The following is a 26,764-nucleotide window of genomic DNA, read 5'->3' on the forward strand; positions in this document are numbered from 1 at the left end:
GTTACGTATCTATGATGAGATCTTGTAGAAGTGTTTTGGGACTGAACTGTGTCTCTCTGGACTCAGTGTGGGAGGTGTGGGATACCCGCCCACACCCAGATGTGGGTTCTCTTGAGGTTATCTTGAGATGATTTCGGGGCTTTAGTGTCCCCGCGGCCCGGTCCTCGACCAGGCCTCCACCCCCAGGAAGCAGCCCGTGACAGCTGACTAACACCCAAGTACCTATTTTACTGCTTGATAACAGGGGCATAGGGTGAAAGAAACTCTGCCTATTGTTTCTCGCCGGCGCCTGGGATCGAACCCAGGACCACAGGATCACAAGTCTAGCGTGCTGTCCGCTCGGCCAACCGGCTCCCCTGGGTAACGAGGTAAATATCACTTCACGCCCATCATGGCACAGTTGGTAGAGTGCGAGGTGTGGAGAAGTCTGAGACGCAAGTTCAATCCCAACACACTGACGTAATATTTTCTTTCTGGATATGACAACTATCCTATTGACATCCAGTGAAGAACCGCAGTGTCCAGGAGCCCCTGGTAGTTCTCCTGGAGCATAGCGAGGGATAGGTAGGGTAGGAAAGGTGAAAGACATCTAGGGATAGGTTCCAATAACACTGACGGATAGTGGCAGTGAAGACATTCACCACCTCTCCTCCCTTCTACCCAGCCCAACCACTTGGGCTGAACGGTAGAGCGACAGTCCGGCTTCATGCAGGTCGGTGTTCAATCCCCGTTCGTCCAAGTGGTTCGGGCACCATTCCATCCGTTCCCAGTCCCATCCCAAATCGTTATCCTGACCCCTTCCTAGTGCTATATAGTCGTGATATCTTGGCGCTATCTCCTGATCGTTCCCTTCCCATCTCTCCTTCCTTCCCCTCTCTCTTCTTCTTTCAATCCTCTAATTTAAACAGAGGAAGCTTGAATTCCTCTATAATGTGATCCAGCCGTGGAAGCCAGTAGTCGGGGTAACAGTGGTTGACAGTTGTAAGGAAGGACAATTAGACTGATGATTTAGCCCCAATGAGAGGGAGGCCTGAATATGCTGCTTCCCTTGCTGCTGCTCATGCAAGTAGTGGTGGTGCTGCTATTGCTGCTGCTGCTGCTGTTGCTGATGCTGACTCCTGCTGCTGCTGTTGCTGATGCTTCTCCTGCTGCTGCTGTTTCTTGTGTTAGTGCTAAAGATGTTGACAGAAATAATGATGGTAAAATCAGTTAGGTAGGCATCCTTCAGTCTCGGGAGACTATGGAGTTGCGCCCTGGTTGTCAATCCTGGTGCAGCGTCTGGTGTGACTGTTGAGGCCAATCCGAGAGTAGCAGTCCATCCCACACCGAGCACAAACGAAGTCCGATTCTGGTCTGTCTTCCTGGCTACCGGCTTTCCTTCTCTGTCTCTTTGCCTCCGATTCCTTGGCAAGTGACTCCTCGAACTTGGAGAGACCTCCTTCAACAGACTGCCTCCAGGCTGAACGGTCTGCAGCCAGTGTCTCCCATATAACAAGATCGACGTCCATGGCTTTCAGGTCCCTCTTGCATACGTCTTTGTACCGTAGCTGGGGCTTGCCTGTTGGACGCTTTCCCTGCCTCAGCTCTCCGTACAGGAGATCCTTGGGGATCCTGCCGTCGCCCATTCGCGCAACGTGTCCGAGCCAGCGCATTCGTCTCTGTTTCAGCATTGTGTACATGCTGGTGATTCTTGCTCTCCCCAAGACATTGTTGTTTGTCACCTTGTCCTGCCAGGTGATGTCCAAGATGTGTCGAAGGCCGCGCATGTGGTAGGCACTCAGCTGTCTTTCCTGACGGGCGCGGAGTGTCCAAGACTCACTGCCATAAAGGAGAGTGCTCAGGACACAGGCTCTGTAAACCTGAATCTTAGTATACTCAGTTAGCCTATTGTTGGCCCACACTCTCTTTGTCAGTCTGGACATGGTAGTAGATGCCTTACCGATGCGTTTGTTTAGCTCTGTGTCAAGAGAGAGGGAGTCAGAGATTATGGAGCCCAGGTACACGAAGTCGTGAACGACTTCCAGTTTGGAATTGGAGATGCCGATGTCAGGTGGGGAGTCCACTCCTTGTCCCATGACTTGTGTTTTCTTCAGGCTGATGGTGAGTCCGAAGGCCTGAGAGGCCTCGATGAAGCGGGTTATGAGCCGTTGGAGGTCTTCGGCTGAGTGGGCAGTGACTGCTGCGACGTCGGCAAAAAAGGAAGTCGCGCAGACACCTCAGCCGAACCTTCGTCTTGGCTCTCAGCCTGGCGAGGTTAAAGAGCTTTCCATCCGACCTGGTCCGGAGGTAAATGCCTTCCGTGACAGATCCGAAGGCGTGCCGCAGCATAACTGTGAAGAAAATCCCGAATAGAGTTGGAGCCAGTACGCAGCCCTGCTTTACTCCACTTTGGATGTGAAAGGCGTCTGATGTTAGGCCATCAAAGACCACGGTGCCCCTCATGTTCTCATGGAAAGATCTGATGATGCTGAGGAGCCTGGGTGGGCATCCGATCTTGGGGAGGATCTTGAACAGGCCATCCCTGCTGACGAGGTCAAAGGCCTTCGTCAGATCTATGAAGGCTACGAAGAGTGGCTACTTCTGTTCCCTGCATTTCTCCTGTAGTTGTCTGAAGGAAAAGACCATGTCGATAGTGGCCCTGTTAGCTCGGAATCCGCACTGCGATTCTGAATAGACTGACTCCACAAGTACTTAGATTATATATATGAACAATTATATACCAAATAATTCCGCACAGTAACACAATTATTAACCCCAAACTAGTAACTGTCATGGGGGGAAACGATCGTTTAGGAGCCTGGTGCTCCAATTGTGGTGTGGTGGGACAGTCCTCCACCTGGTGCTCCACCTGGTGCTCCACCTGTTGTGGTGGGACAGTCCTCCACCTGGTGCTCCACCTGTTGTGGTGGGACAGTCCTCCACCTGGTGCTCCACCTGTTGTGGTGGGACAGTCCACCACCTGGTGCTCCACCTGGTGCTCCACCTGGTGCTCCACCTGGTGCTCCACCTGGTGCTCCACCTGTTGTGGTGGGACAGTCCTCCACCTGGTGCTCCACCTGTTGTGGTGGGACAGTCCTCCACCTGGTGCTCCACCTGGTGCTCCACCTGTTGTGGTGGGACAGTCCTCCACCTGGTGCTCCACCTGTTGTGGTGGGACAGTCCTCCACCTGGTGCTCCACCTGTTGTGGTGGGACAGTCCACCACCTGGTGCTCCACCTGGTGCTCCACCTGGTGCTCCACCTGGTGCTCCACCTGTTGTGGTGGGACAGTCCTCCACCTGGTGCTCCACCTGGTGCTCCACCTGGTCCTCCACCTGGTGCTCCACCTGGTGCTCCACCTGGTGCTCCACCAACAGGAGCGAGCTGGCTGGTGGAACATTTTCAGAAGCCGACGGAAAGATATTTGTGTACCATTTTGTTTTGCGTTTTGTCAAGAAATAAATTGATCAAAGAGACGAGAATTTTGTTGGGCGAGCGATAGATAATAGAATCGGTGAGGGTAGAGTGATATTGGGCGAGCGGTAGATAATAGATTCTGTGAGGGTAGATTGATGTATTCATCTACTCACAGATACGTTGGTGCTGTTCTGTAAAAATGTATTCAGGTGGATATATTCAGAGCTATAAACTTGAATGTCTAATTGTTGGTCTGAAGTGTGAGTGTGAAGAAGCTTGGGTCTGTCCTCACGTAGTGAGTGAGTGTCCCAAGGTAGTGTGAGGGGTATGTGAACGCCAGAGACAAGTGTGAGGGGTATGTGAACGCCAGAGACAAGTGTGAGGGGTATGTGAACGCCAGAGACAAGTGTGAGGGGTATGTGAACGCCAGAGACAAGTGTGAGCGTATGTGAACGCCAGAGACTAGTGTGAGCGTATGCGAACGCCAGAGACTAGTGTGAGCGTAAATGAACGCCAGAGACTAGTGTGAGCGTATGTGAACGCCAGAGACTAGTGTGAGCGTATGTGAACGCCAGAGACTAGTGTGAGCGTAAATGAACGCCAGAGACTAGTGTGAGCGTTGGTGAACGCGAGAGACTAGTGAGTGTGTGGGGCTGGATATTCTGCCTTGCTCTTTGCGCTGGTAGAATATACCTTAGTGTGAACTGTCTGTGGGGTATTTGGTGGAGATTGTCTCATGTGTAGTGTTTAGACAACGTCTACTTATATATTTGGGTTGTTTCCTTTGAGTTATCCGGTGGTGATGGTCATCACATCTCTGCTGATGATCCGGTTGAGTGGAGACATTGTACTGTTCTTTATTGATGCCTTGTTGTTCGTGCAATGTCAATGGGCTTTGGAAAAAGATCTTGTTGTCTTGCCTATGTACTGAGAACGTAGACACCGCTCACGTGGGGAAGAGGGGCCACTTGGGTCTTTGAAGGCGTCTCACCTGGTGTCGGGAGAGTTCTTCATGAACAAGTTCTTCCTGCTCTAGTGGTGAACTGTTCACTCTCTCTTCTGGTCGGTGTCAGTAAGGGTCACGTTTCAATCAGTAATGACTTTCAGGATTAGTTTTCCTCCGTTCTGTGAGCCGTGGAAAGGAAGTTGCAGAAAAGGAGCATAATTGATGGGAGAGAGAATTATTAGGGGGGAAAACGCCACGCCATTGCGACTATATTACACTGGGATGGGGTCAGAATGAGGATTTGGGATGGGACGGGGGGACAGGAATGGTGCCCAACCACTTGGACGGTCGGGGATTGAACACCGACTTGCATGAAGCGAGACCGTCGTTCTACCGTCCTGCCCAAGTGATTGAGTGTAATAGATGGGAGAGATAATGTATTGTTGGCTGTTCCATCAGAGGCAACCTTCATTTTAATGATATTTTGGCAATTCAGTTTCCTCGCCAATCTGCTTCCAACTCGAACTATTGCATACCAAGAAAACTGAATTGGGAACGTTCCTTAATGCTAGAGACGAGTGTCCTGACAGTTACAAGGAGAGGGTTGTTGAGAGTGCTCTATGGTAAGACGAAGGGCACCAGTACTAAGGGCCCAACTATCAAAATGAGTGCTCAAGGAGGAATTACAAAAAAATCAAACAGAAAATCCCAATAATGAGGAGCTTGCACAGTCAGGCGGGCTGCTCTATCTTACAAGGAAGCTGCTTTCAGGATTGTTGAAGCAAACAACGAGTCTGCTTGAGTTAGATGGTCCGGGGTGAAGTGCTTTCAAGATTTTCAAACTGAAAGGCTCCTTTAATGAACTTGAGATCGTGAATCCCAATTAGGTAATTTCATTGCTCTAGAAGGATCATTCACTAGTTAACTAGCACCACCGGGATAGGAATGCAGGCAGTTCTATGCTGCCTTGTGGACCTGAACCCCTTAGTGCAACTGGCAGGTTGCAAGGGCCCACGGAGACTCATGCAGGAGGAGGAGGAGGTTTAACACTTGCAAGCCTGAGCAATGCCGGGCTTCTTGAGAGGAGGTGAGAGCATCGGGTGTTGCCAAAACACCTAAGCTTTCTTCCAGCCTCCTAGAGTCATAAAGTTTTCCTTCCAGGACTCTAACACTGGTATTCGAGCCCAAAGCAACACACTGTCGATAAGAACGATCACTGAGACTCCAGAGGCCAGATTCACGAAAGCACTTACGAACCTGTACATCTTTTCTCAATCTTTGGCGGCTTTGTTTACAATTATTAAACAGTTAATGAGCTCCGAAGCACCAGGAGGCTGTTTATAACAATAACAACAGTTGATTGGGAAATTTTCACGCTTGTAAACTGTTTAATAAATGTAACCAAAGGCCGTCAAAGATTGAGGAAAGATGTAGACGTTCGTAAGTGCTTGCGTAGCTGCTTTCGTGAATCTGGCCCCTGGTAAAGAGGATCTAACTGCATCTATGATTAAACTGGCTAGAGGGGTTGTTTGTGCACCCAGAATTACTAAGGGTGTATCATAGTGATCGTTCTTATCTTATCTCCAGACCGACAACCAGAGCGCAACTCCATAGTCTCCTGAGACTGATGGATGCCTACTATCATAGTTCCACTCCTATAGTTCACCAGCTTGTTAATTCATAAACCAGCTGTTTATGGATGAAAAACATTTACAAGCTATTTACAACTGATGACGTTCGATCATTTCTCGAACACTGCTTCGCTGATCACTTCTGTTCGAACCGTAACTCAGTAAATGCTTCACCCACGTACTTCAAGTGCGTATACTCGCCACCAGAACCAAAACACTTATATTTTGAGGTTATCTTGAGATGATTTCGGGGCTTAGCGTCCCCGGGGCCCGGTTCTCGACCAGACCTCCACCCCTCCCTAGGAAGCAGCCCGTAACAGCTGTCTAACTCCCAGGTACCTATTTACTGCTAGGTAACAGGGGAATCATGGTGAAAGAAACATTTTGCCCATTTGTCTCCGCCTCTACCGGGGATCGAACCCGCGCCACAGAATTACGAGTCCTGCGCGCTATCCACCAGGCTACGAGGCCCCCCTGTGTGTGTGTGTGTGTGTGTGTGTGTGTGTGTGTGTGTGTGTGTGTGTGTGTGTGTGTGTGTGTACTCACCTAGTTGTACTCACCTAGTTGTGTTTGCGGGGGTTGAGCTCTGGCTCTTTGGTCCCGCCTCTCAACCGTCAATCAACAGGTGAAAAGAAACTTTGCCCATTTGTTTCTGCCTCGTGCGGGAATCGAACCCGCGCCACAGAATTACGAGTCCTGCGCGCCATCCACCAGGCTACGAGGCCCCTACGGTGTGTGTGTGTGTGTGTGTGTGTGTGTGTGTGTGTGTGTGTGTGTGTGTGTGTGTGTGTGTGTGTGTGTACTCACCTAGTTACCTAGTTGAGCTTGCGGGGGTTGAGCTTCAGCTCTTTGGTCCCGCCTCTCAACTGTCAATCATCATATCTACACTTAAAACTGTGTATGGAGTCAGCCTCCATAACATCACTTCCTAATGCGTTCCATTTATTAATTACTCTGATACTAAAAGGTCCTTTCTAGTGACTCTATGGCTCATTTGAGTACTTAATTTCCACTTGCGTCCCTTTGTGCATGTAGCACTGATGTTAACTAAACTGCTTTTATTTACCCTATCAATTCCTCTGAAAATCTTGTATGTGGTGATCATGTCTCCCCCTAACTCAAGTTTCTTCTAGAGACGTGAGGTTCCGTTCCCGAAGTCTCAAAGTAGTTCCTTTCCTCTATGCATTGCATTTATGTCTCTGTACATTGCAGCTATTCCTCTATGCATTGCATCTATTCTTCTATGCATTTCATCTATTCCTGTATGCACTGTATGTACATGCAGCTGAGCATGCTGACAACACGACAAGGAGCAGCATGTGGAGACTCTGTACTGCCTCAAGGCACAGCTGAAGGATCAGGAGCAGCGCAAGCAGTCTGAGACACACCAAACACTTTGGTGTTTGGTGTTTGGAAACACCAAAACACTTTGGTGATCCTCACTTTGCATACAAGAGGCAAGTTCCTTGACCCAGACGCCCTCTATCTCTCCTCAGAGATGCCTTCTGCAAGTCGCGTAAAGAAGTATTGCAAATATTCACGAACTCTCTCTCTCTCTAGGTTAGCATGTCAGTAGGGGACCTGGAAGCCAGGCTTGAGAGAGGTTCAACTGTACTCAGGTAAATGTAAATGGCGTGTTCTTAAGAAGGTCTATTGGCTAGGTGTGGCTCTTTGTGCCCAACCACTCTCGCTGGAGTGTGTAGTCAACATACACTAGTGAGAGTCGATGGATACATCCAGAGGCTCTGGGAAGATGATCCGTATTGTTTATCAGGGTCCTGGAGCCCCGAGATTATATATAGACGAAGCACTACATGTCAAACACTCCAATTTAAGTATAAACAGATGGTTTACACTCAGACAGGTACTACAGTCGTCACGACCACTGTTACGAAGCTGCTTCCTGTGTGTGCGTGGGGGGGGGGGGGGGGAATAGTAGTTAGTAACAGTTGATTGACAGTTGAGAGGCGGGCCGAAAGAACACAGCTCAGTCCCCGCAAGCACAACTAGGTGAATACAACTAGGCGAATATCATTTCATCCTGGTATTTCAGTTAATTAATATTAGTATGGGACCATGTGTCGTATGGTTAAAAATTAGGCTCAAGACTGCACTATGGCAGAATTCACACACAATCACCCAAAAAAGCCTATATATACAATCACCCCAAAAAGCATTATCTCCCCTGTCTTGTCTCCATGGTGGTGGTGATGGCTGACCCGCCACAACACAGCAAGACAAGGGAGACGGTCGTCAAGACCTCTAACGGACTGGCCTCCAGGAACACGACCAGAGGTCCCACGAGCCTCCGTGAGCCCCGTAAGCTGGTCGGGGGCTCAACAGGGGCGTCCCAACAACGCTCTCAAGATCCTATAAACTCGACCGACGTAAGCCACGGATGAAAGCTTCCAGCTGGGCGGCCGGACCCCCTCTCGAGGGCGGGACAGTGGGGGAAGCAATGACGGCTTTGTCGCCTCTATTGCTGGCTATTATTGCCTAAACCATGAAGGTCTTAGTGGTGGAGGAAGATGATGACACAGTTGACCTGACCACACACTAGAAGGTGAAGGGACGACGTCGTTTCGGTCCGTCCTGGACCATTCTCAATTCGATTTGAGAATGGTCCAGGACGGACCGAAACGTCGTCGTCCCTTCACCTTCTAGTGTGTGGTCTGGTCAACTTTCTTCAGCCACGTTATTGTGATTCCTCGCCTGCATGATAACACAGCAGAGGAAAGCCTGCCAATGGTGGCCAGGATAGCATAATCCTGGCGAGGGATATCATAGGAAGATGATGCAAGTGAGTGGCACTGAGGGATATAGCCAGCTAGAAGTAATTTGAACAGGTATATCTGTAATATAAGTGCATTAACTGGTAACTGTACAGGGGAGGAAACTTGCTGAGAAGGCAGAGTTAATTTTGTAATTCTTTTTGGAACGATAATCCAGGCGATGGTCGTAATGAGTCAAGTGGTTCACGGTTATGTGGGCAGGTGGCGGTGATGTGTCTGGTTATCTCACTCTCACATGTTAAACCCAGACACGTTAATGGGTTCATTTGTCACTATGTTGCTCACCTCCATGCACTGTCGGGGGCTCGGCTGGGTGGTAACACACACACACAGACACACACACACACACACACACACACACACACACACACACACACACACACACACACACACAGACACACACACACACACACACACACACACACACACACACACACACACACACACACACACACACACACACACACACACACACACACACACACACACACACACACACACACACACACACACACACACACACACACACACACACACACACACACACACACACACACACACATACACACACACACACACACACATGAACTAAGAGAGGTGGCGGTAAATCTAGCAGCCATGAAAGATTTTTAAATTACCAGAGAAGAGGTTTCCGGAAACATCTCACTATTGATACTAAAAGAGGAAGCTGAAGCACTATATATACCACTGTCTCTGGTGCATAATAGGTCACTGGAAACAGGTGACCTGCCAGAACGTTGGAAGACAGCTAATGGTGTCTTATTATACAAACAACGTGACAGACAGCTGGAACTGAACCTGTATATCATGCAAGGCAACTGAGAAGATCGGGAGAGCAACGCTAGCACCAATGTTCCATAGACAGAGAACGTTTCTCTAACTCACTTCAGACACCTATTGCCGGTCAATCTTCCCTCGCCCGTTTAGCACAATTTTCTGACCACGCGACCTAAATAAGATAAGAAAGAGAAGGGTGAGCAATATTTTTGGCCTCTAAGAAGGACTGACACAGTAACCTATAAGAGGCTGGTGCATACATTAAGAAGCAGGAAGGAGTAACAGGTAAGGTCCCTATTCACCTGGGCACAAGGAGACTTGAACCGGGGACCCCATGTGTGTGAGGCCGAAACTCTATCAACCGAGCTGTTGAGTAGTCTTAATACTCAATGGAATATTCACCATTTTCTTCAGAGACTTTCAGCGCCGTGGAGAGGGGATGACCTGCTGCTTGGGTAACAGCTTCTCCCCCGAATCAACCTACCCTGGCTTTGCGCCGTGGTGAGACCACTCCAGACCAGGCCGACGCCAGTGCGCAAGTCCATAGTCTCCTGAGACTGATGGATGCCTACTACTATTCACCTCAATGGCGGTGAATGGAACGTCTATTTTCATGGAAGTGTGGATGACAATTTATTTAACAAAGTGCTTCAGTGAGTAAGAGAGTACCTAAACAGCATAACCTAACGAGTCACAGTGAGGGAGGAGATCTAAGAATGGTTGGGTGTCACCAGCGGAGTCCCACAGGGCTCTGTTCGTGAACCTATCTTGTTCTGATATGCGTAAACGATCTATCAAAGGGCATCAACTCATTCCTTTAAATGTTTGCTGATGATGAAATAAATTATGAGAAGGATTATGACATCCTGCAGCAAGAAACTTCAATATGACCTGGAGAAACTGAAAGAATGGCCCAACATATGGCTAATAGAGTTAAAGTCAAATAAATGTAAGGTAATGATAGATACTAGATGTAGGAAGCAGTAGGTCGGATACAAGATACCAATTAGGACATGATATCCTTCGTGAAAAGGACAGAGAGAGAGAGAGAGAGAGATCTGTGAATTGATATCACACCGAACCTGTCTCCTGAAGTCAACATCAAAAGGATATCAGTGGCATGAGCGAGACTGACTTACACACGAATTGCATATAGAAACTAGTATAAGGAATCATTACGCACTTTGTTTATCCCATATGCCACACCAATCCTGGAATATATGACTATACGGTATACAGCGTAGAGACTATATGTACTCACGTACATGACGAAATTGGAGAAGTTCAAAGGTATGACAATAGACTAGTTCCAAAACTACGAGGAATGACTTACGAGGAGAAACTACACGAATTAGAGCCTCAAGTCGACTGAAGACAAAAGAGTTAAGAGAGACATGAGTACCACATACAAAATTCTCCATGGAACTGGCAGGGGTGGATAATGACATAGTTTGCACCGGTGGAACACGAACAAAGGGACACAGGTGAAAACTTAGAACCAAAATTAGCCACGAAGACATTAGAAATATTTTTTTCAAGTGTCAGAGTAGTTAACAAATGGAATGCATTAAGTAGTGATGTGGTGGAGGCTGGAGAATGATAGAGCCCAATAGGCTCAGCGACCTGCACACCAATTGACTTGCATTCGGGAGGCGGGACTAATGAGTCGAAGCATAACCTCCGCGAGGCAAATTAGGTGAGCACACAGGTAATAATGACTGGCAGTGGCGGAAGTTACCACGAAGGTAATTACAAAGTTGAGCTATGCCAACAGTCCCGAACTGGCGCAACTTGTTCCCCGCGGGCTGCTCCACCTCTGACACGGCGTATATTGTTGATCTGGTGGCCAGGAGGGGCGGCGGGTGAAGGGGGGAGGGGAGGGGGAGTGAGGAAATGTGGGAGAGGGAAGGGATAGAAGGGACGGGTAGTGGATCGGGGGGAGGTTACCTTACCTACCTTGAGCGAGCCATTTGGAGCCATTCGAGTCATGGCCAGGAAGCCATTCGAGCCAGAGAGACGAGCCATTTTGAACCATTCAAAAGGCATCTATACTCACACACGCACGCACACACACACACACACACATTTACCCGAGTAAATGCAAAGTAATGAAACTAGGAAGTGGAAACAGGAGGCCAGGCACAGGATACAGAATAGGAGATGAAGTACTTAATGAAACAGACAGAGAGAAAGATCTAGGAGTTGATATCACACCAAACCAGTCTCCTGAAGCCCACATAAAGAGAATAACGTCTGCGGCATATGCGAGGCTGGCTAACATCAGAACGGCGTTCAGGAACCTGTGTAAGGAATCATTCAGAATCTTGTACACCACATATGTAAGACCAATCCTGGAGTATGCGGCCCCAGCATGGAGCCCGTACCTTGTCAAGCACAAGACGAAGCTGGAAAAAGTCCAAAGGTATGCTACTAGACTAGTCCCAGAACTAAGAGGCATGAGTTATGAGGAAAGGCTGCGGGAAATGCACCTCACGACACTGGAAGACAGAAGAGTAAGGGGGGACATGATCACAACCTACAAAATCCTCAGGGGAATCGACCGGGTAAACAAGGATGAACTATTCAACACTGGTGGGACGCGAACAAGGGGACACAGGTGGAAGCTGAGTACCCAAATGAGCCACAGAGACGTTAGAAAGAACTTTTTCAGTGTCAGAGTAGTTAGTAAATGGAATGCATTAGGAAGTGATGTGGTGGAGGCTGACTCCATACACAGTTTCAAATGTAGATATGATAGAGCCCAATAGGCTCAGGAATCTGTACACCAGTTGATTGACGGTTGAGAGGCGGGACCAAAGAGCCAGAGCTCAACCCCCGCAAGCACAATTAGGTGAGTACACACACATACACACACACACACACACACACACACACACACACACACACACACACACACACACAAACACACACACACACACACACACACACACACACACACGCACACACACAAACACACACACACACACAATCTGTACACCTGTTGATTGACGGTTGAGAGGCGGGACCAAAGAGCCAGAGCTCAACCCCCGCAAACACAACTAGGTGAGTACAACTAGGTGAGTACACACACACACACACACACACACACACACACACACACACACACACACACACACACACACACACACACACACACACACACACACACACACACACACGGGGGCCTGGTAGCCTGGTGGATAGTGCGCAGCACTCGTAATTCTGTGGCGCGGATTCGATTCCCGTACCAGGCAGGAACAAATGGGCAAAGTTTCTTTCACCCTTAATGCCCCTGTTACCTAGCAGTAAATAGGTACCTGGGAGTACCTGGGAAGGTAATAAGGAAAGAGAGGGAAGGTAGGGGAGGAGATAGAGTGGCCCTACTAATGAGAAAGGAATGGAGTTTCAAGAAGATGGTCATCCCAGGCTGCGAGGGGTTCAGAGACTTCATAGCAGGCACCCAGACTATGGGAGGACCAAGAGTAGTAGTAGCAGTAATATACAACCCTCCACCAAATGACAGAAGACCCAGTCAAGAGTATGACAACAACAACATGGCAGTTAACACTATCATTGAGAGAGCAGCCGCTGCTGCCTGTAGAAACTGATCCTATCTGCTCATCATGGGCGACTTCAATCATGGAAGGATAGACTGGGAAAACAGAGAACCACATGGTGGTGAGGAAACATGGAGAGCGAAACTGCTAGAGGTGACGACTAGAAACTTTTCAAGTCAGCATGTCAAGGGTCCCACAAGAATGAGAGGCAATGATGAACCAGCAAGACTCGACCTAGTATTCACTCTGAACGATACAGACATAAGGGAAATCGGTCGTGAAGACCCCGTGGGTATGAGTGATCACAGTGTACTGTTGTTTGAGTATCTGGTCGAAGAAGGGTTAATGTTCTCAAGGAAGGGACCAGAAAGCAAGAGGCCGGCATTCCGGAAGGGAAACTATGAGGACATGAGAAAATTCCTAACTGAAATAGCTTGGGAAACAGCTCAGAGGAAAGACGGTTCAAGGCATCATGGACTACATCACACAGAAGTGTAAGGAGGATGCAGACAAGTTCGTCCCAGATCAAAAGGAAAAAAATTAAATGAAGATGAGAAACCCATGGTTTAATCAGAGATGTTGGCTAGCTAAGTAGCTAAGTAAAAGGGCATGGGGAAACTATAGAAACAACAGAACACTAGAGAGCAGAGAAAGTTACCAGAGCGCCAGGAATGAATACGTCAGGGTGAGAAGAGAGGTAGAGAGGCAATATGAAAATGACATAGCGAACAAGGCAAAGACTCAACCCAAAATGCTGCATAGCCACATCAGTGGGAAAACAACAGTGAAGGAATAGGTAATGAAACTGAGGATAGGGGCAGAAAGATTCACTACAAACGACAAGGAAGTATGCGAGGAACTCAGAAAGAAATTCCAGGAAGTCTTCACCTCAGAGCAAGGAGAAGTGCCAGAGATAAGGGAGGGAACATTAAACCAGACACCACTAGAGGAGTTTGTGATTACCAGTGGGGAGGTGAGGAAGCATCTGCTAGATTTGGACGTGACAAAGGCTAGAGGCACGAATGGAATCTCACCGTGGATTCTAAAGGAAGGAACAAAAGCTCTGTGCCTACCACTCTCCATGGTGTACAAGTCACTGGAAAAAGGGGAACTGCCAAAAATTTGGAAGACAGCCAATGTAGTCCCAATATACAAGAAGGGTGATAGGCAGGAGGCACTGAACTACAGGGCAGTGTCCCTAACTTTCATTCCATGTAAGATGATGGAAAAAAATGTGCAAGAAAAGCTAGGAGAACATCTGGAGCGGAAGAACTTTATAACACAACATCAGCATGGGTTCAGAGATGGCAAATCATGCCTAACAGGATTAATTGAGTTCTATGACCAGGCAACAAAAATCAGGCAAGAGAGAGAGGGCTGGGCAGACTGCATATTCCTGGACTGCCAGAAAGCTTTTAACACAGTACCACACAAGAGACTAGTGCACAAACTGGAGATGCAGGCAGGAGTGAAAGGGAAGGTACTCCACTGCATAAGAGAGTACCTAAGCAACAGGACACAGCGAGTCAACGTGAGGGGGTGAGGTCTCGGAGTGGCGGGGAGTCACCAGTGGAGTCCCACAGGGATCAGTCCTTGGACCTCTACTGTTTCTGATATACGTAAATGATCTCCCAGAGGGAATTGACTCGGTTCTCTCGATGTTTGCTGATGATACAAAAATTATGAGGAGGATCATGACAGAGGAGGATAGTATGAGGCTACAAGAGGACCTAGACAAACTGAAGGTATGGTCCGACAAATGGCTACTAAAGTTCAACCCAAGTAAATGTAAGGTAATGAAACTAGGAGGAGGAGGACCTAGGAGGCCAGTCACTGGATACCGAATATGAGATGAAGTCCTTCACGAAACGGACAGAAAGAAAGATCTGGGAGTTGATATCACGCCATGTCTCCCGAAGCCCACATCAAAAGAATAACATTAGCGACCTAAGCGAGGCTGGCTAACATCAGAACTGCTTTCATAAACCTGTGTAAGGAATCCTTCAGAACCTTGTATACCACATACGTAAGACCAATCCTGGAGTATGCAGCCCGAGAATAGAGCCCGTATCTAGTCAAGCACAAGACGAACCTGGAAAAAGTTCAGAGGTATGCCACTAGGCTAGTCCCAGAACTAAGAGGCATGAGTTATGAGGACAGACTACGTGAACTGCACCTCACGTCGCTGGAAGACAGTAGAGCTCGGGGAGACATGATCACCACATACAAAATTTTCAGGGGAATTGACAGGGTGGAGAAGGATGGATTATTTAACACGGGTAGCACACGCACAAGGGGACACAGGTGGAAGCTGAGTACGCAAATGCGCTACAAGGACATTAGAAAGAACTTTTTCAGTGTCAGAGTAGTTAGTAAATGGAATGCATTAGGAAGTGATGTGGTGGAGGCTGACGCCATACACAGCTTCAAGTGTAGATATGATAGAGCCCAGTAGGCTCAGGAATCTGTACACCTGTTGATTGACAGTTGAGAAGCGGGACCAAAGAGCCAGAGCTCAACCCCCGCAAGCACAAATAGGTGAGTTCAATTAGGTGAGTATAAACACACACACACGAACACAAACACACACACGAACACAAACACACACACACACGAACACAAACACACACACACACGAACACAAACACACACACACACGAACACAAACACACACACACACGAACACAAACACACACACACACGAACACAAACACACACACACACGAACACAAACACACACACACACGAACACAAACACACACACACACGAACACAAACACACACACACACGAACACAAACACACACACACACGAACACAAACACACACACACACGAACACAAACACACACACACACGAACACAAACACACACACACACGAACACAAACACACACACACACGAACACAAACACACACACACACGAACACAAACACACACACACACGAACACAAACACACACACACACGAACACAAACACACACACACACGAACACAAACACACACACACACGAACACAAACACACACACACACGAACACAAACACACACACACACGAACACAAACACACACACACACGAACACAAACACACACACACACGAACACAAACACACTGTCAAATAAACTCATTTACTGAGAGAAATCGATTAATTACTGGTAAGAAAGAAGAGATCTACCTGAGATAAACTCATTAACCCCCTTAACAAATCCTTGCATTTATTCATGAGTGTCTATAAGGGTGACAGTGTCTGCAAGGGTGACAGTGTCTATAAGGGTGACAGGGTCTATAAGGGTGACAGTGTCTATAAGGGTGACAGTGTCTATAAGGGTGACAGTGTCTATAAGGGTGACAGTGTCTATAAGGGTGACAGTGTCTATAAGGGTGACAGGGTCTATAAGGGTGACAGTGTCTATAAGGGTGACAGTGTCTATAAGGGTGACAGTGTCTATAAGGGTGACAGTGTCTATAAGGGTGACAGTGTCTATAAGGGTGACAGTGTCTATAAGGGTGACAGTGTCTGTAAGGGTGACAGTGTCTATAAGGGTGACAGCGTCTATAAGGGTGACAGTGTCTATAAGGGTGACAGTGTCTATAAGGGTGACAGTGTCTATAAGGGTGACAGCGTCTATAAGGGTGACAGTGTCTATAAGGGTGACAGTGTCTATAAGGGTGACAGGGTCTGTAAGGGTGACAGTATCTGTAAGAGTGACAGTGTCTGTAAGGGTGACAGTGTCTGTAAGGGTGACAGTGTCTATAAGGGTGACAGCGTCTATAAGGGTGACAGTGTCTATAAGGGTGACAGTGTCTATAAGGGTGACAGGGTCTGTAAGGGTGACAGTATCTGTAAGAGTGACAGTGTCTGTAAGGGTGACAGTGTCTGTAAGGGTGACAGTGTCTGTAAGGGTGACAGTGTCTATAAGGGTGACAGTGTCTATAAGGGTGACAGGGTCTGTAAGGGTGACAGTATCTGTAAGAGTGACAGTGTCTGTAAGGGTGACAGTGTCTGTAAGGGTGACAGTGTCTGTAAGGGTGGCAGTGTCTGTAAGGGTGACAGTATCTGTAAGGGTGACAGTGTCTGTAAGGGTGACAGTGTCTGTAAGGGTGACAGTGTCTGTAAGGGTGACAGTATCTGTAAGGGTGACAGGGTCTGTAAGGGTGACAGGGTCTGTAAGGGTGACAGTATCTGTAAGAGTGACAGTGTCAGTAAGAGTGACAGTGTCTGTAAGGGTGACAGTGTCTGTAAGGGTGACAGTGTCTGTAAGGGTGACAGTGTATAATTGTAGTGTAGTGGTACTGGAGTGTTGGAGAGGCAGGTGTATCTTGTTAAGTAGGGTGTGTGTGTGTTGAGGTGGTGGTGCTGGGAGGGTGAGGGTGGTCTCACCCCTGACGGCTCAGTGGTGCTGGTCTGGGGTTCATAATAAAAGCCATGAGACACCACAGCAAGCACATCCACTAATGTGGGAGTGTTTTTGAGAGTGTCTCCACCTGAGGGAAAATAGTAGACTCGTATACAGAATTACATTTTCTGAGGCAGAGCGAGAGAGAGATAGAGAGAGAGAGAGAGAGAGAGAGAGAGAGAGAGAGAGAGAGAGAGAGAGAGAGAGAGAGAGAGAGAGAGAGAGAGAGAGAGAGAGAGAGAGAGAGAGAGAGAGAGAGAGAGAGAGAGAGAGAGAGAGAGAGAGAGAGAGAGAGAGAGAGAGAGGGGGGGGGGGGGAAGGAAAAGTAGACCTGGGAGCAGCCGGGGTAACTCTCCCAGCTAAATACGATTTTGCCCAAACGTTCAACTTTCCCCATCTCTCTTCTGTCTGTCTGTCTGTCTGTCAGTGTCTCTCTCTCTCTCTCTCTCTCTCTCTCTCTCTCTCTCTCTCTCTCTCTCTCTCTCTCTCTCTCTCTCTCTCTCTCTCTCTCTCTCTCTCTCTCTCTCTGTCTCTCTCACTCTCTCTCTCTCTCTCTCTCTCTCTCTCTCTCTCTCTCTCTCTCTCTCTCTCTCTCTCTCTCTCTCTCTCTCTCTCTCTCTCTCTCTCTCTCTCTTTCTCTCTCTCACTCTCTCTCAACAATCATGACAAACAACTCAAACAACTATTTCTCAATTTTATTTCGAAAAATGGAACCCATTTTAGCGAGTTCACTAATTAACGTCTCGCAAGATTTTTTTTAGGTGTGAAAAGTTTTTGTTTAATGACTTGATCAATTGTGGTTTTGTTGTTTGTTTGTTTGTTGTGTGGGCCAGAGGGGGAGAGAGAGAGAGAGAGAGAGAGAGAGAGACAGAGAGACAGAGAGAGAGAGAGAGAGAGAGAGAGAGAGAGAGAGAGAGAGAGAGAGAGAGAGAGAGAGAGAGAGAGAGAGAGAGAGAGAGAGAGAGAGAGAGAGAGAGAGAGAGAGAGAGAGAGAGAGAGTATTAATACTACTAATACTCCTACTTCTACTTCAACTACTATTACTGTCATTACTACCACTGTTCTACTATTGATACTTTATACACAATCTTGAAATATTACTTCTTATATTAACATCTACCTTCATTATCTACCACTCACATCAACTTCCTCTACTATTGCAACATCTACTTACTACTAAAACTACTACTACTAAAAAGGTGCCTACAGTCACTACTACCAAAGTTACACTAACTACCAAAGTCACTAATACAACAGTCACTACTACCAATGTTACTAACACAACAACAACCACACACAGCTACAACCAAAATACATTTCTCCCTGAATTTCGTGATAAGTTTAAGCTTTAAGCCACGAAATCACCTTGAATATAAAACAGATTTAAACCTGATTTTTCTCACAGCAATTATTGGCTGGGAACTGAGGCTGTGTGGGGGGGGAATAGCCCCCCCCTCTCTCTCTCTCCATGCTGTGTTTTTTCCAGTGTTTTATCAGCAGTCTCTCGTGTTTTATGCCTGGGAGTTGTGATTTATAGTCAGCTGTGTCATTTTTGTTCGTGAATAAGTGAATCGCGTTTTATGTTTGCATAAATTGTATTTTTATGTTTGAGGGAGATGGAGGAGAAGCTTCATATATGGCAAAATGGGAGAGATGGAAAGGTGATGGTGGAATGGAGGGAAGTGTAGGGTGATGGTGGAATAGGAAAGACGGCAGTTGGTGGAATGGGTGAGACAGGGTGGTGTTAGTGGGCAAGAGTGTGGAGTGATGGACAGACAGAGAGAACAGGACGTTTGTGTACAGATATCAACACCTTTTTAAGCTTCTATTGTCTTGGCTAAATATTATTATTGTGAGAATGTAGATTTTCTTACAATTTGTTTCAGACGTCGACAATCGGTTTGAGTGGAATAGTGTTGTTATTTGAGGAAGTCTCATATATATATATATATATATATATATATATATATATATATATATATATATATATATATATATAAATATATATATATATATATATATATATATACATATATATATATAAATATATATATATATATATATATATATATATATACATATATATATATATATATATATATATATATATATATATATATATATATATATATATATTATATATATACATATATATATGTATATTGCTACAAACTACTTGACTCCAAAGCTCCAGGGATTTATGGATAAAAATTTATATATGATATAAAATGCCATATTGCGTAACAGTGAATGATTTTCCTCATAAGTGACCATACTAATATTAGGTTCCTAGGGTGACCATACTCAGAGTGTGCTGCCAGGGTGACTACACGCATGTTATATTCCCAGGGTGAGGCAAATTGGATTACGTTACAAAGTGAAACCGATTGGGTGATATAATTAGGGTGAGAACGTTTGGCTGACATAACTAGGGTGAAGCTAATTGGGTATCACTGCTAGGGTGAGGTTGATAGGGTTAGGATGACTGAGTGGTGCTCCTAGGATTGGTCTGAATGGATGACGTTGCTAGGATGAGGCTGCATGATTAGAGGACGTTGCTAGTGTGTGAGGGTGATTGGATGACGTTGCCAGGGTGGGGTGATTAGGGGGAGGGTGCTAGGGTGTTGATGGGCAGGAGATGGCCTCTTAGGCAGGCCGGGGGAGACGCAGGTAACCACTTTACATGTTTCCTTTCAATCCTGACGTTGGCCAAACCATAACATGACTTGTGTCGACCTGTGTGTGTGTGTGTGTGTGTGTGTGTGTGTGTGTGTGTGTGTGTGTGTATGTGTGTGTGGGTGTGTGTGTGTGTGTGTGTGTGTGTGTGTACTCACCTAATTGTACTCACCTAATTGTGCTTGCGGGGGTTGAGCTCTGGCTCTTTGGTCCCGCCTCTCAACCGTCAATCAACTGGTGTACAGATTCCTGAGCCTATTGGGCTCTATCATATCTACATTTGAAACTGTGTATGGAGTCAGCCTCCACCACATCACTTCCTAATGCATTCCATTTACTAACTACTCTGACACTGAAAAAGTTCTTTCTAACGTCTCTGTGGCTCATTTGGGTACTCAGCTTCCACCTGTGTCCCCTTGTTCGCGTCCCACCAGTGTTGAATAGTTCATCCTTGTTTACCCGGTCGATTCCCCTGAGGATTTTGTAGGTTGTGATCATGTCCCCCCTTACTCTTCTGTCTTCCAGTGTCGTGAGGTGCATTTCCCGCAGCCTTTCCTCATAACTCATGCCTCTTAGTTCTGGGACTAGTCTAGTAGCATACCTTTGGACTTTTTCCAGCTTCGTCTTGTGCTTGACAAGGTACGGGCTCCATGCTGGGGCCGCATACTCCAGGATTGGTCTTACATATGTGGTGTACAAGATTCTGAATGATTCCTTACACAGGTTCCTGAACGCCGTTCTGATGTTAGCCAGCCTCGCATATGCCGCAGACGTTATTCTCTTTATGTGGGCTTCAGGAGACAGGTTTGGTGTGATATCAACTCCTAGATCTTTCTCTCTGTCTGTTTCATTAAGTACTTCATCTCCTATTCTGTATCCTGTGCCTGGCCTCCTGTTTCCACTGCCTAGTTTCATTACTTTGCATTTACTCGGGTTGAACTTCAACAGCCATTTGTTGGACCATTCACTCAGTCTATCCAGGTCATCTTGTAGCCTCCTACTATCATCCTCTGTTTCAATCCTCCTCATAATTTTTGCATCGTCGGCAAACATTGAGAGGAACGAATCTATACCCTCTGGGAGATCATTTACATATACCAGAAACAGTATAGGTCCAAGGACTGACCCCTGCGGGACTCCACTTGTGACGTCTCGCCAATCTGAGGCCTCACCCCTCACACAGACTCGTTGTCTCCTGTTGCTTAGGTATTCCTCTATCCACCGGAGTACCTTCCCTCTCACTCCAGCCTGCATCTCCAACTTTCGCACTAGCCTCTTGTGTGGTACTGTATCAAAGGCTTTCTGACAATCCAAAAATATGCAGTCTGCCCACCCTTCTCTTTCTTGCCTTATTTTTGTTGCCTGGTCGTAGAATTCAAGTAACCCTGTGAGGCAGGACCTGCCATCCCTGAACCCATGTTGATGCTGTGTTACAAAGTTCCTTCGCTCCAGATGCTCCACTAGTTTTTTTCGCACAATCTTCTCCATCAGCTTGCATGGTATGCAGGTTAGGGACACTGGCCTGTAGTTCAGTGCCTCCTGTCTATCCCCTTTCTTGTATATCGGGACTACGTTAGCTGCTTTCCTTAGCTGCTGTGTGTGTGTGTGTGTGTGTGTGTGTGTGTGTGTGTGTGTGTGTGTGTGTGTGTGTGTGTGTGTGTCTGTGTATATTTGACTAATATAAACTATGAAATTAATTATCCTCCGAGTCAATATATATAAACTGTATACTAATATAAAAAACGATTCAAAGATATCGCAATCCAGTCACACTCACATGCATGCAAAATATGCATTTTTAGAGTAGATTTTGTATACATATTTAAATGAAAGCTCTTTAAAATTTAACAAAACAATGTTTTCTTCTGTTGCAGGTGCTTGAGTGAGTGTTACCCAGGCATCAAGCAGCTCTGGAAAGACTTGGACCTCATATGTTAGTAATCTGTGACTGGAAAAGTATCTGGCAACACCTGATATCTGTAGATAAGGAACACCTGGTATCCGTAGATAAGGATGGTCGGCTTTATGTCAAAGATAAGTGCGTATGTTTTGGGAGATATGAGATAATAGAGATAACAGTTAATGATAGCAATGTTAAACTTTTAGTGATAACCATTTTTTAATTATTGAAAACCCGTGTTTTACTGCGAGTGAAAACCATATTTTACGGCTGATGAAACCCGTGTTGAGTGATGAGTGAAAACCGTGTTTTTTCCGCTATTGAGAACCATGATTTACAGTGACTGAAACCCATTTTTTTTACAGTGACTGAAAACCGTGGTTTACAATGAATGAAAACCATGATACAGTGACGAAGGATGTAAACCCAGTTACCCTTGACCACTGATGAGTTACCATGTGTCATGATGCCACTGTCACGCTCATACTAACACACAAACCTCATTTCTGACACAAAGTGTATCATACATTACTGTATAGCTGCAGCGTTGAGCGTTATACACTCTAATATTATACAATGAATTCACGCGTCCTTCCGAAAATGTCATTCCTGTGTGTTGTTAAAAACTTTCCTTTGCTGCTGTGAATGAAACGGACCTTGAAAATTATTCTGTGTTTGTACATATATAATATATATATATATATTTATATATATATATGTAAATATTGGTATTGTCTGTGGGTTTAATTACTGAAGTATCTAAGCGGTGTTTGTAAACTACACAATTCTGGTGTTAACAGCGTTCAGTGTAACTATGCCGTTATTTAAAGTTTAATTATTATAGTGTTTATAGATAAGACGTGTGAGAGGGGCTATTAATGCCCACCGAACTACATTATTTAACGAGTGAACGAGGTAGTTTGTGTGATTATGTCGCCTACGTGACCTCTAGGGTCAGCGTGGTGTGGGAGGTCAAATGATTGGAAACACCAGTAGTGAAGTTATCAGTGTGTGATAACTGACCCCCATGCCCGGCCCAGGGGGTCACGACCCCACCTCTGACTACCCAATCATCCATCTCCGAGACCACGCCCACTCCCTCAACCCCGTTAACCTGACCTTCTGGAGCGAGAACGGCACACAGCCGGGGTCATGGCAGGAGGAGGGGGTAGTGGGGGGTGTGGGGTCACCTGGGGTCAACTGGTGGGGTCTAGTGGCCCTGTTAGTGGTCCTCCTCACACTCTTCGGGAACATTCTGCTCATTCTGGCCATCTCGTGGGACCGTCGTCTCCAGAACATGACCAACTACTTCCTGCTCTCTCTGGCTGTCACGGACCTCATGGTGGCCTCTCTGGTCATGCCGCTCTCCATCGTCGTCCTTGTTCTAGGTCAGTGTCCGTGAATCATCGTCCCTTCACCCTAGTGTCCGTAAATCATCGTCCGTCTCACTCTAGTGTCCGTAAATCATCGTCCCTCTCACCCTAGTGTCCGTAAATCATCGTCCCTTCACCCTAGTGTCCGTAAATCATCGTCCCTTCACCCTAGTGTCCGTAAATCATCGTCCCTTCATCCTAGTGTCCGTAAATCATCGTCCCTTCACCCTAGTGTCCGTAAATCATCGTCCCTTCACCCTAGTGTCCGTAAATCATCGTCCCTTCACCCTAGTGTCCGTAAATCATCGTCCCTTCATCCTAGTGTCCGTAAATCATCGTCCCTTCATCCTAGTGTCCGTAAATCATCGTCCTTCTCACTCTAGTGTCCGTAAATCATCGTCCCTCTCACCCTAGTGTCCGTAAATCATCGTCCCTTCACCCTAGTGTCCGTAAATCATCGTCCCTTCACCCTAGTGTCCGTAAATCATCGTCCCTTCACCCTAGTGTCCGTAAATCATCGTCCCTTCATCCTAGTGTCCGTAAATCATCGTCCCTTCATCCTAGTGTCCGTAAATCATCGTCCCTCTCACCCTAGTGTCCGTAAATCATCGTCCCTTCACCCTAGTGTCCGTAAATCATCGTCCCTCTCACCCTAGTGTCCGTAAATCATCGCCCCTTCACCCTAGTGTCCGTAAATCATCGTCCCTTCACCCTAGTGTCCGTAAATCATCGTCCCTTTACCCTAGTGTCCGTAAATCATCGTCCCTTCACCCTAGTGTCCGTAAATCATCGCCCCTTCACCCTAGTGTCCGTAAATCATCGTCCCTTCACCCTAGTGTCCGTAAATCATCGTCCCTTCACCCTATGTCAGTGTCGTTCCATATAATTGTAGGTCACAGCCAGCCCCAATAACATCGTTCCCCTCCATACCTTAACCACCATTGACCCCTTACAGTCACCCATTCCCCTCCCTCCTCCCTTACAATGTAAACAATTACCCCATTCTTAAAATTCATACTTCCATGAGAGCAACAACGAATCTTTGATTGGAAGATTGGCTGACAAGGGTGTCAGGTCTCCTGTGGAGTCTAATCAGCTGGTGTGTACATCTCGGTAAGTTGCTCAAATCTGAAGATATTATATAATATTCGTAATTATAAATTACAGTAACATAATTATTTATATTAATTCTATTGTTAATAGAGCATCACTACTGCTATTAATAATAATATTACACTGGACCTGGTTGAGGTATTTAAGTACAACTAGAGGTGATTAATAGTCAAGACTGTGGTGGGTATATTAAATAATATAAAAAGTTTGTATCAACAAAAGTGTGTACCAACAAAAGTGTGTACCAACAAAAGTGTGTATCAACAAATGTGTATATCAACAAAAGTGTGAACCACCATAAGTGTGTACCAACAAAAGTGTATACCAACAAAAGTGTATACCAACAAAAGTGTGAACCCACGAAAAGTGTGTACCAACAAAAGTGTGTACCAACAAAAGTGTGTACCCAACAAAAGTGTGTACCAACAAAAGTGTGAACCAACAAAAGTGTGTACCAACAAAAGTGTGAACCAACAAAAGTGTGTACCAACAAAAGTGTGTACCAACAAAAGTGTATACCAACAAAAGTGTGTACCAACAAAAGTGTGAACCAACAAAAGTGTGTACCAACAAAAGTGTGTACCAACAAAAGTGTGTACCAACAAAAGTGTGTACCAACAAAAGTGTGTACCAACAAAAGTGTGTACCAACAAAAGTGTGAACCACCAAAAGTGTGTACCAACAAAAGTGTGTACCAACAAAAGTGTATACCAACAAAAGTGTGAACCCACGAAAAGTGTGTACCAACAAAAGTGTGTACCAACAAAAGTGTGTACCAACAAAAGTGTGTACCAACAAAAGTGTATACCAACAAAAGTGTGAACTCACGAAAAGTGTGTACCAACAAAAGTGTGTACCAACAAAAGTGTGTACCAACAAAAGTGTGTACCAACAAAAGTGTATACCAACAAAAGTGTGAACCCACGAAAAGTGTGTACCAATAAAAGTGTGTACCAACAAAAGTGTGTACCAACAAAAGTGTATACCAACAAAAGTGTGTACCAACAAAAGTGTGTACCAACAAAAGTGTATACCAACAAAAGTGTGTACCAACAAAAGTGTGTACCAACAAAAGTGTGTACCAACAAAAGTGTATACCAACAAAAGTGTGTACCAACAAAAGTGTGTACCAACAAAAGTGTGTACCAACAAAAGTGTGTACCAACAAAAGTGTGAACCCAATAAATAGTGTACAAACCCCGAGAGGAAACCCTCTATCAGGTCACGAGGCGCCATTGAAGTCCAAGGAGAGAGACACTAGCGATAGCATGAGGAATTTAAAATCAAATCACCCTGTGGTGGTCCGGTGGACTTTAAAGTTGCGTCATGGATTATATAACAGCAGCAGGGATTGGCCTTTGGTGACGCAAGCGTCACTACCTTGTCCGGAACCTTGCGTCCAGACCTGCGTCTCACACCACTGGCCCGCTCGTCCCATGTGGTCGCTTTACTACTTATCTTTATTGAATGTGATTATTGATATCGAACCCTGCATTCTTGCGTCAAATTCAGGATATTAACTAAGAACATGTTGAGCATCATTACACAGGGGGATGGGGCGTGGGGCCCCCTTATTCATGGGGGGGCTAACCCCCGTGAAGGATTCGAAACCGGTCAGCCAAGGCCTTCATGCCCACTTGGCATGTCTAGTACTATAACCACTCGGCCACACTGACTGTACAAAAGTACTGGAGGTCGTCTGACCCTTTACCCCAAGACCCGACAACACTCGTTGGCCATTTTGGGCAAGGATCAAATCACTTAGTCATGCCTGGGGCCGCGTGAGTATCATTTGTGCGTTAAACTGACGCACAAATATATATATATATATATATATATATATATATATATATATATATATATATATATATATATATATATATATATATATATATATATATATATATATATATATATATATATATATATATATATATATATATATATATGCAATTGACGATCACAAAACACTGATCATTTTATGCGGAAAATCCACAGAGAAATATGAAATGAGGTGAACGTTTCGTTTGCAGCCCTGAGTTTTTTGATGAAGAGATTGCTAAAATATATGAAATTGGGAAGAGTTTACAATATCCTAAGAGGTTTTTGGATTTCTCGTTTGTACAAGCCAAACGTACGTTTTATAATCACGTCCCTAAGGCGAAACCAAAAATTATTAACTCATT

General features: G+C 45.9%; 2 protein-coding genes across 2 annotated transcripts in view; one reads left to right on the forward strand and one right to left on the reverse strand.

Annotated features, from left to right (window-relative positions):
* Positions 1-26,764, forward strand: part of 5-HT2B (5-hydroxytryptamine receptor 2B) — a 434,870-nt gene that overhangs the window by 90,642 nt on the left and 317,464 nt on the right. The window contains exon 2 of the mRNA XM_069325468.1: positions 22,067-23,480. Within this exon, the coding sequence (XP_069181569.1) occupies positions 23,120-23,480 (361 nt within the window). The 5' untranslated portion in view covers positions 22,067-23,119. The remainder of the gene's footprint in view (positions 1-22,066; positions 23,481-26,764) is intronic.
* LOC138365368 (uncharacterized) lies at positions 16,335-22,557 on the reverse strand. The gene is made up of 2 exons (XM_069325676.1): positions 22,527-22,557; positions 16,335-17,356 (listed from the first exon to the last, which is right to left on the reverse strand). Exons 1-2 carry the CDS (start codon positions 22,555-22,557, stop codon positions 16,335-16,337), a joined length of 1,053 nt encoding a protein of 350 aa, XP_069181777.1.

Source organism: Procambarus clarkii, chromosome 16 (genome assembly GCF_040958095.1).
Source record: "Procambarus clarkii isolate CNS0578487 chromosome 16, FALCON_Pclarkii_2.0, whole genome shotgun sequence".
Taxonomy (NCBI): Eukaryota; Metazoa; Arthropoda; class Malacostraca; order Decapoda; family Cambaridae; genus Procambarus; species Procambarus clarkii.

Excerpts from the sequence above, each read along its gene's own strand:
- LOC138365368 (XM_069325676.1), bottom strand. The coding sequence starts at position 22,557 with ATGACACATGGTAACTCATCAGTGGTCAAGG. Across the intron at positions 17,357-22,526 it reads TAACTCATCAGTGGTCAAGG|ACACTGTCACCCTTACAGAC; the intron begins GTAACTGGGTTT and ends TCACCCTTACAG.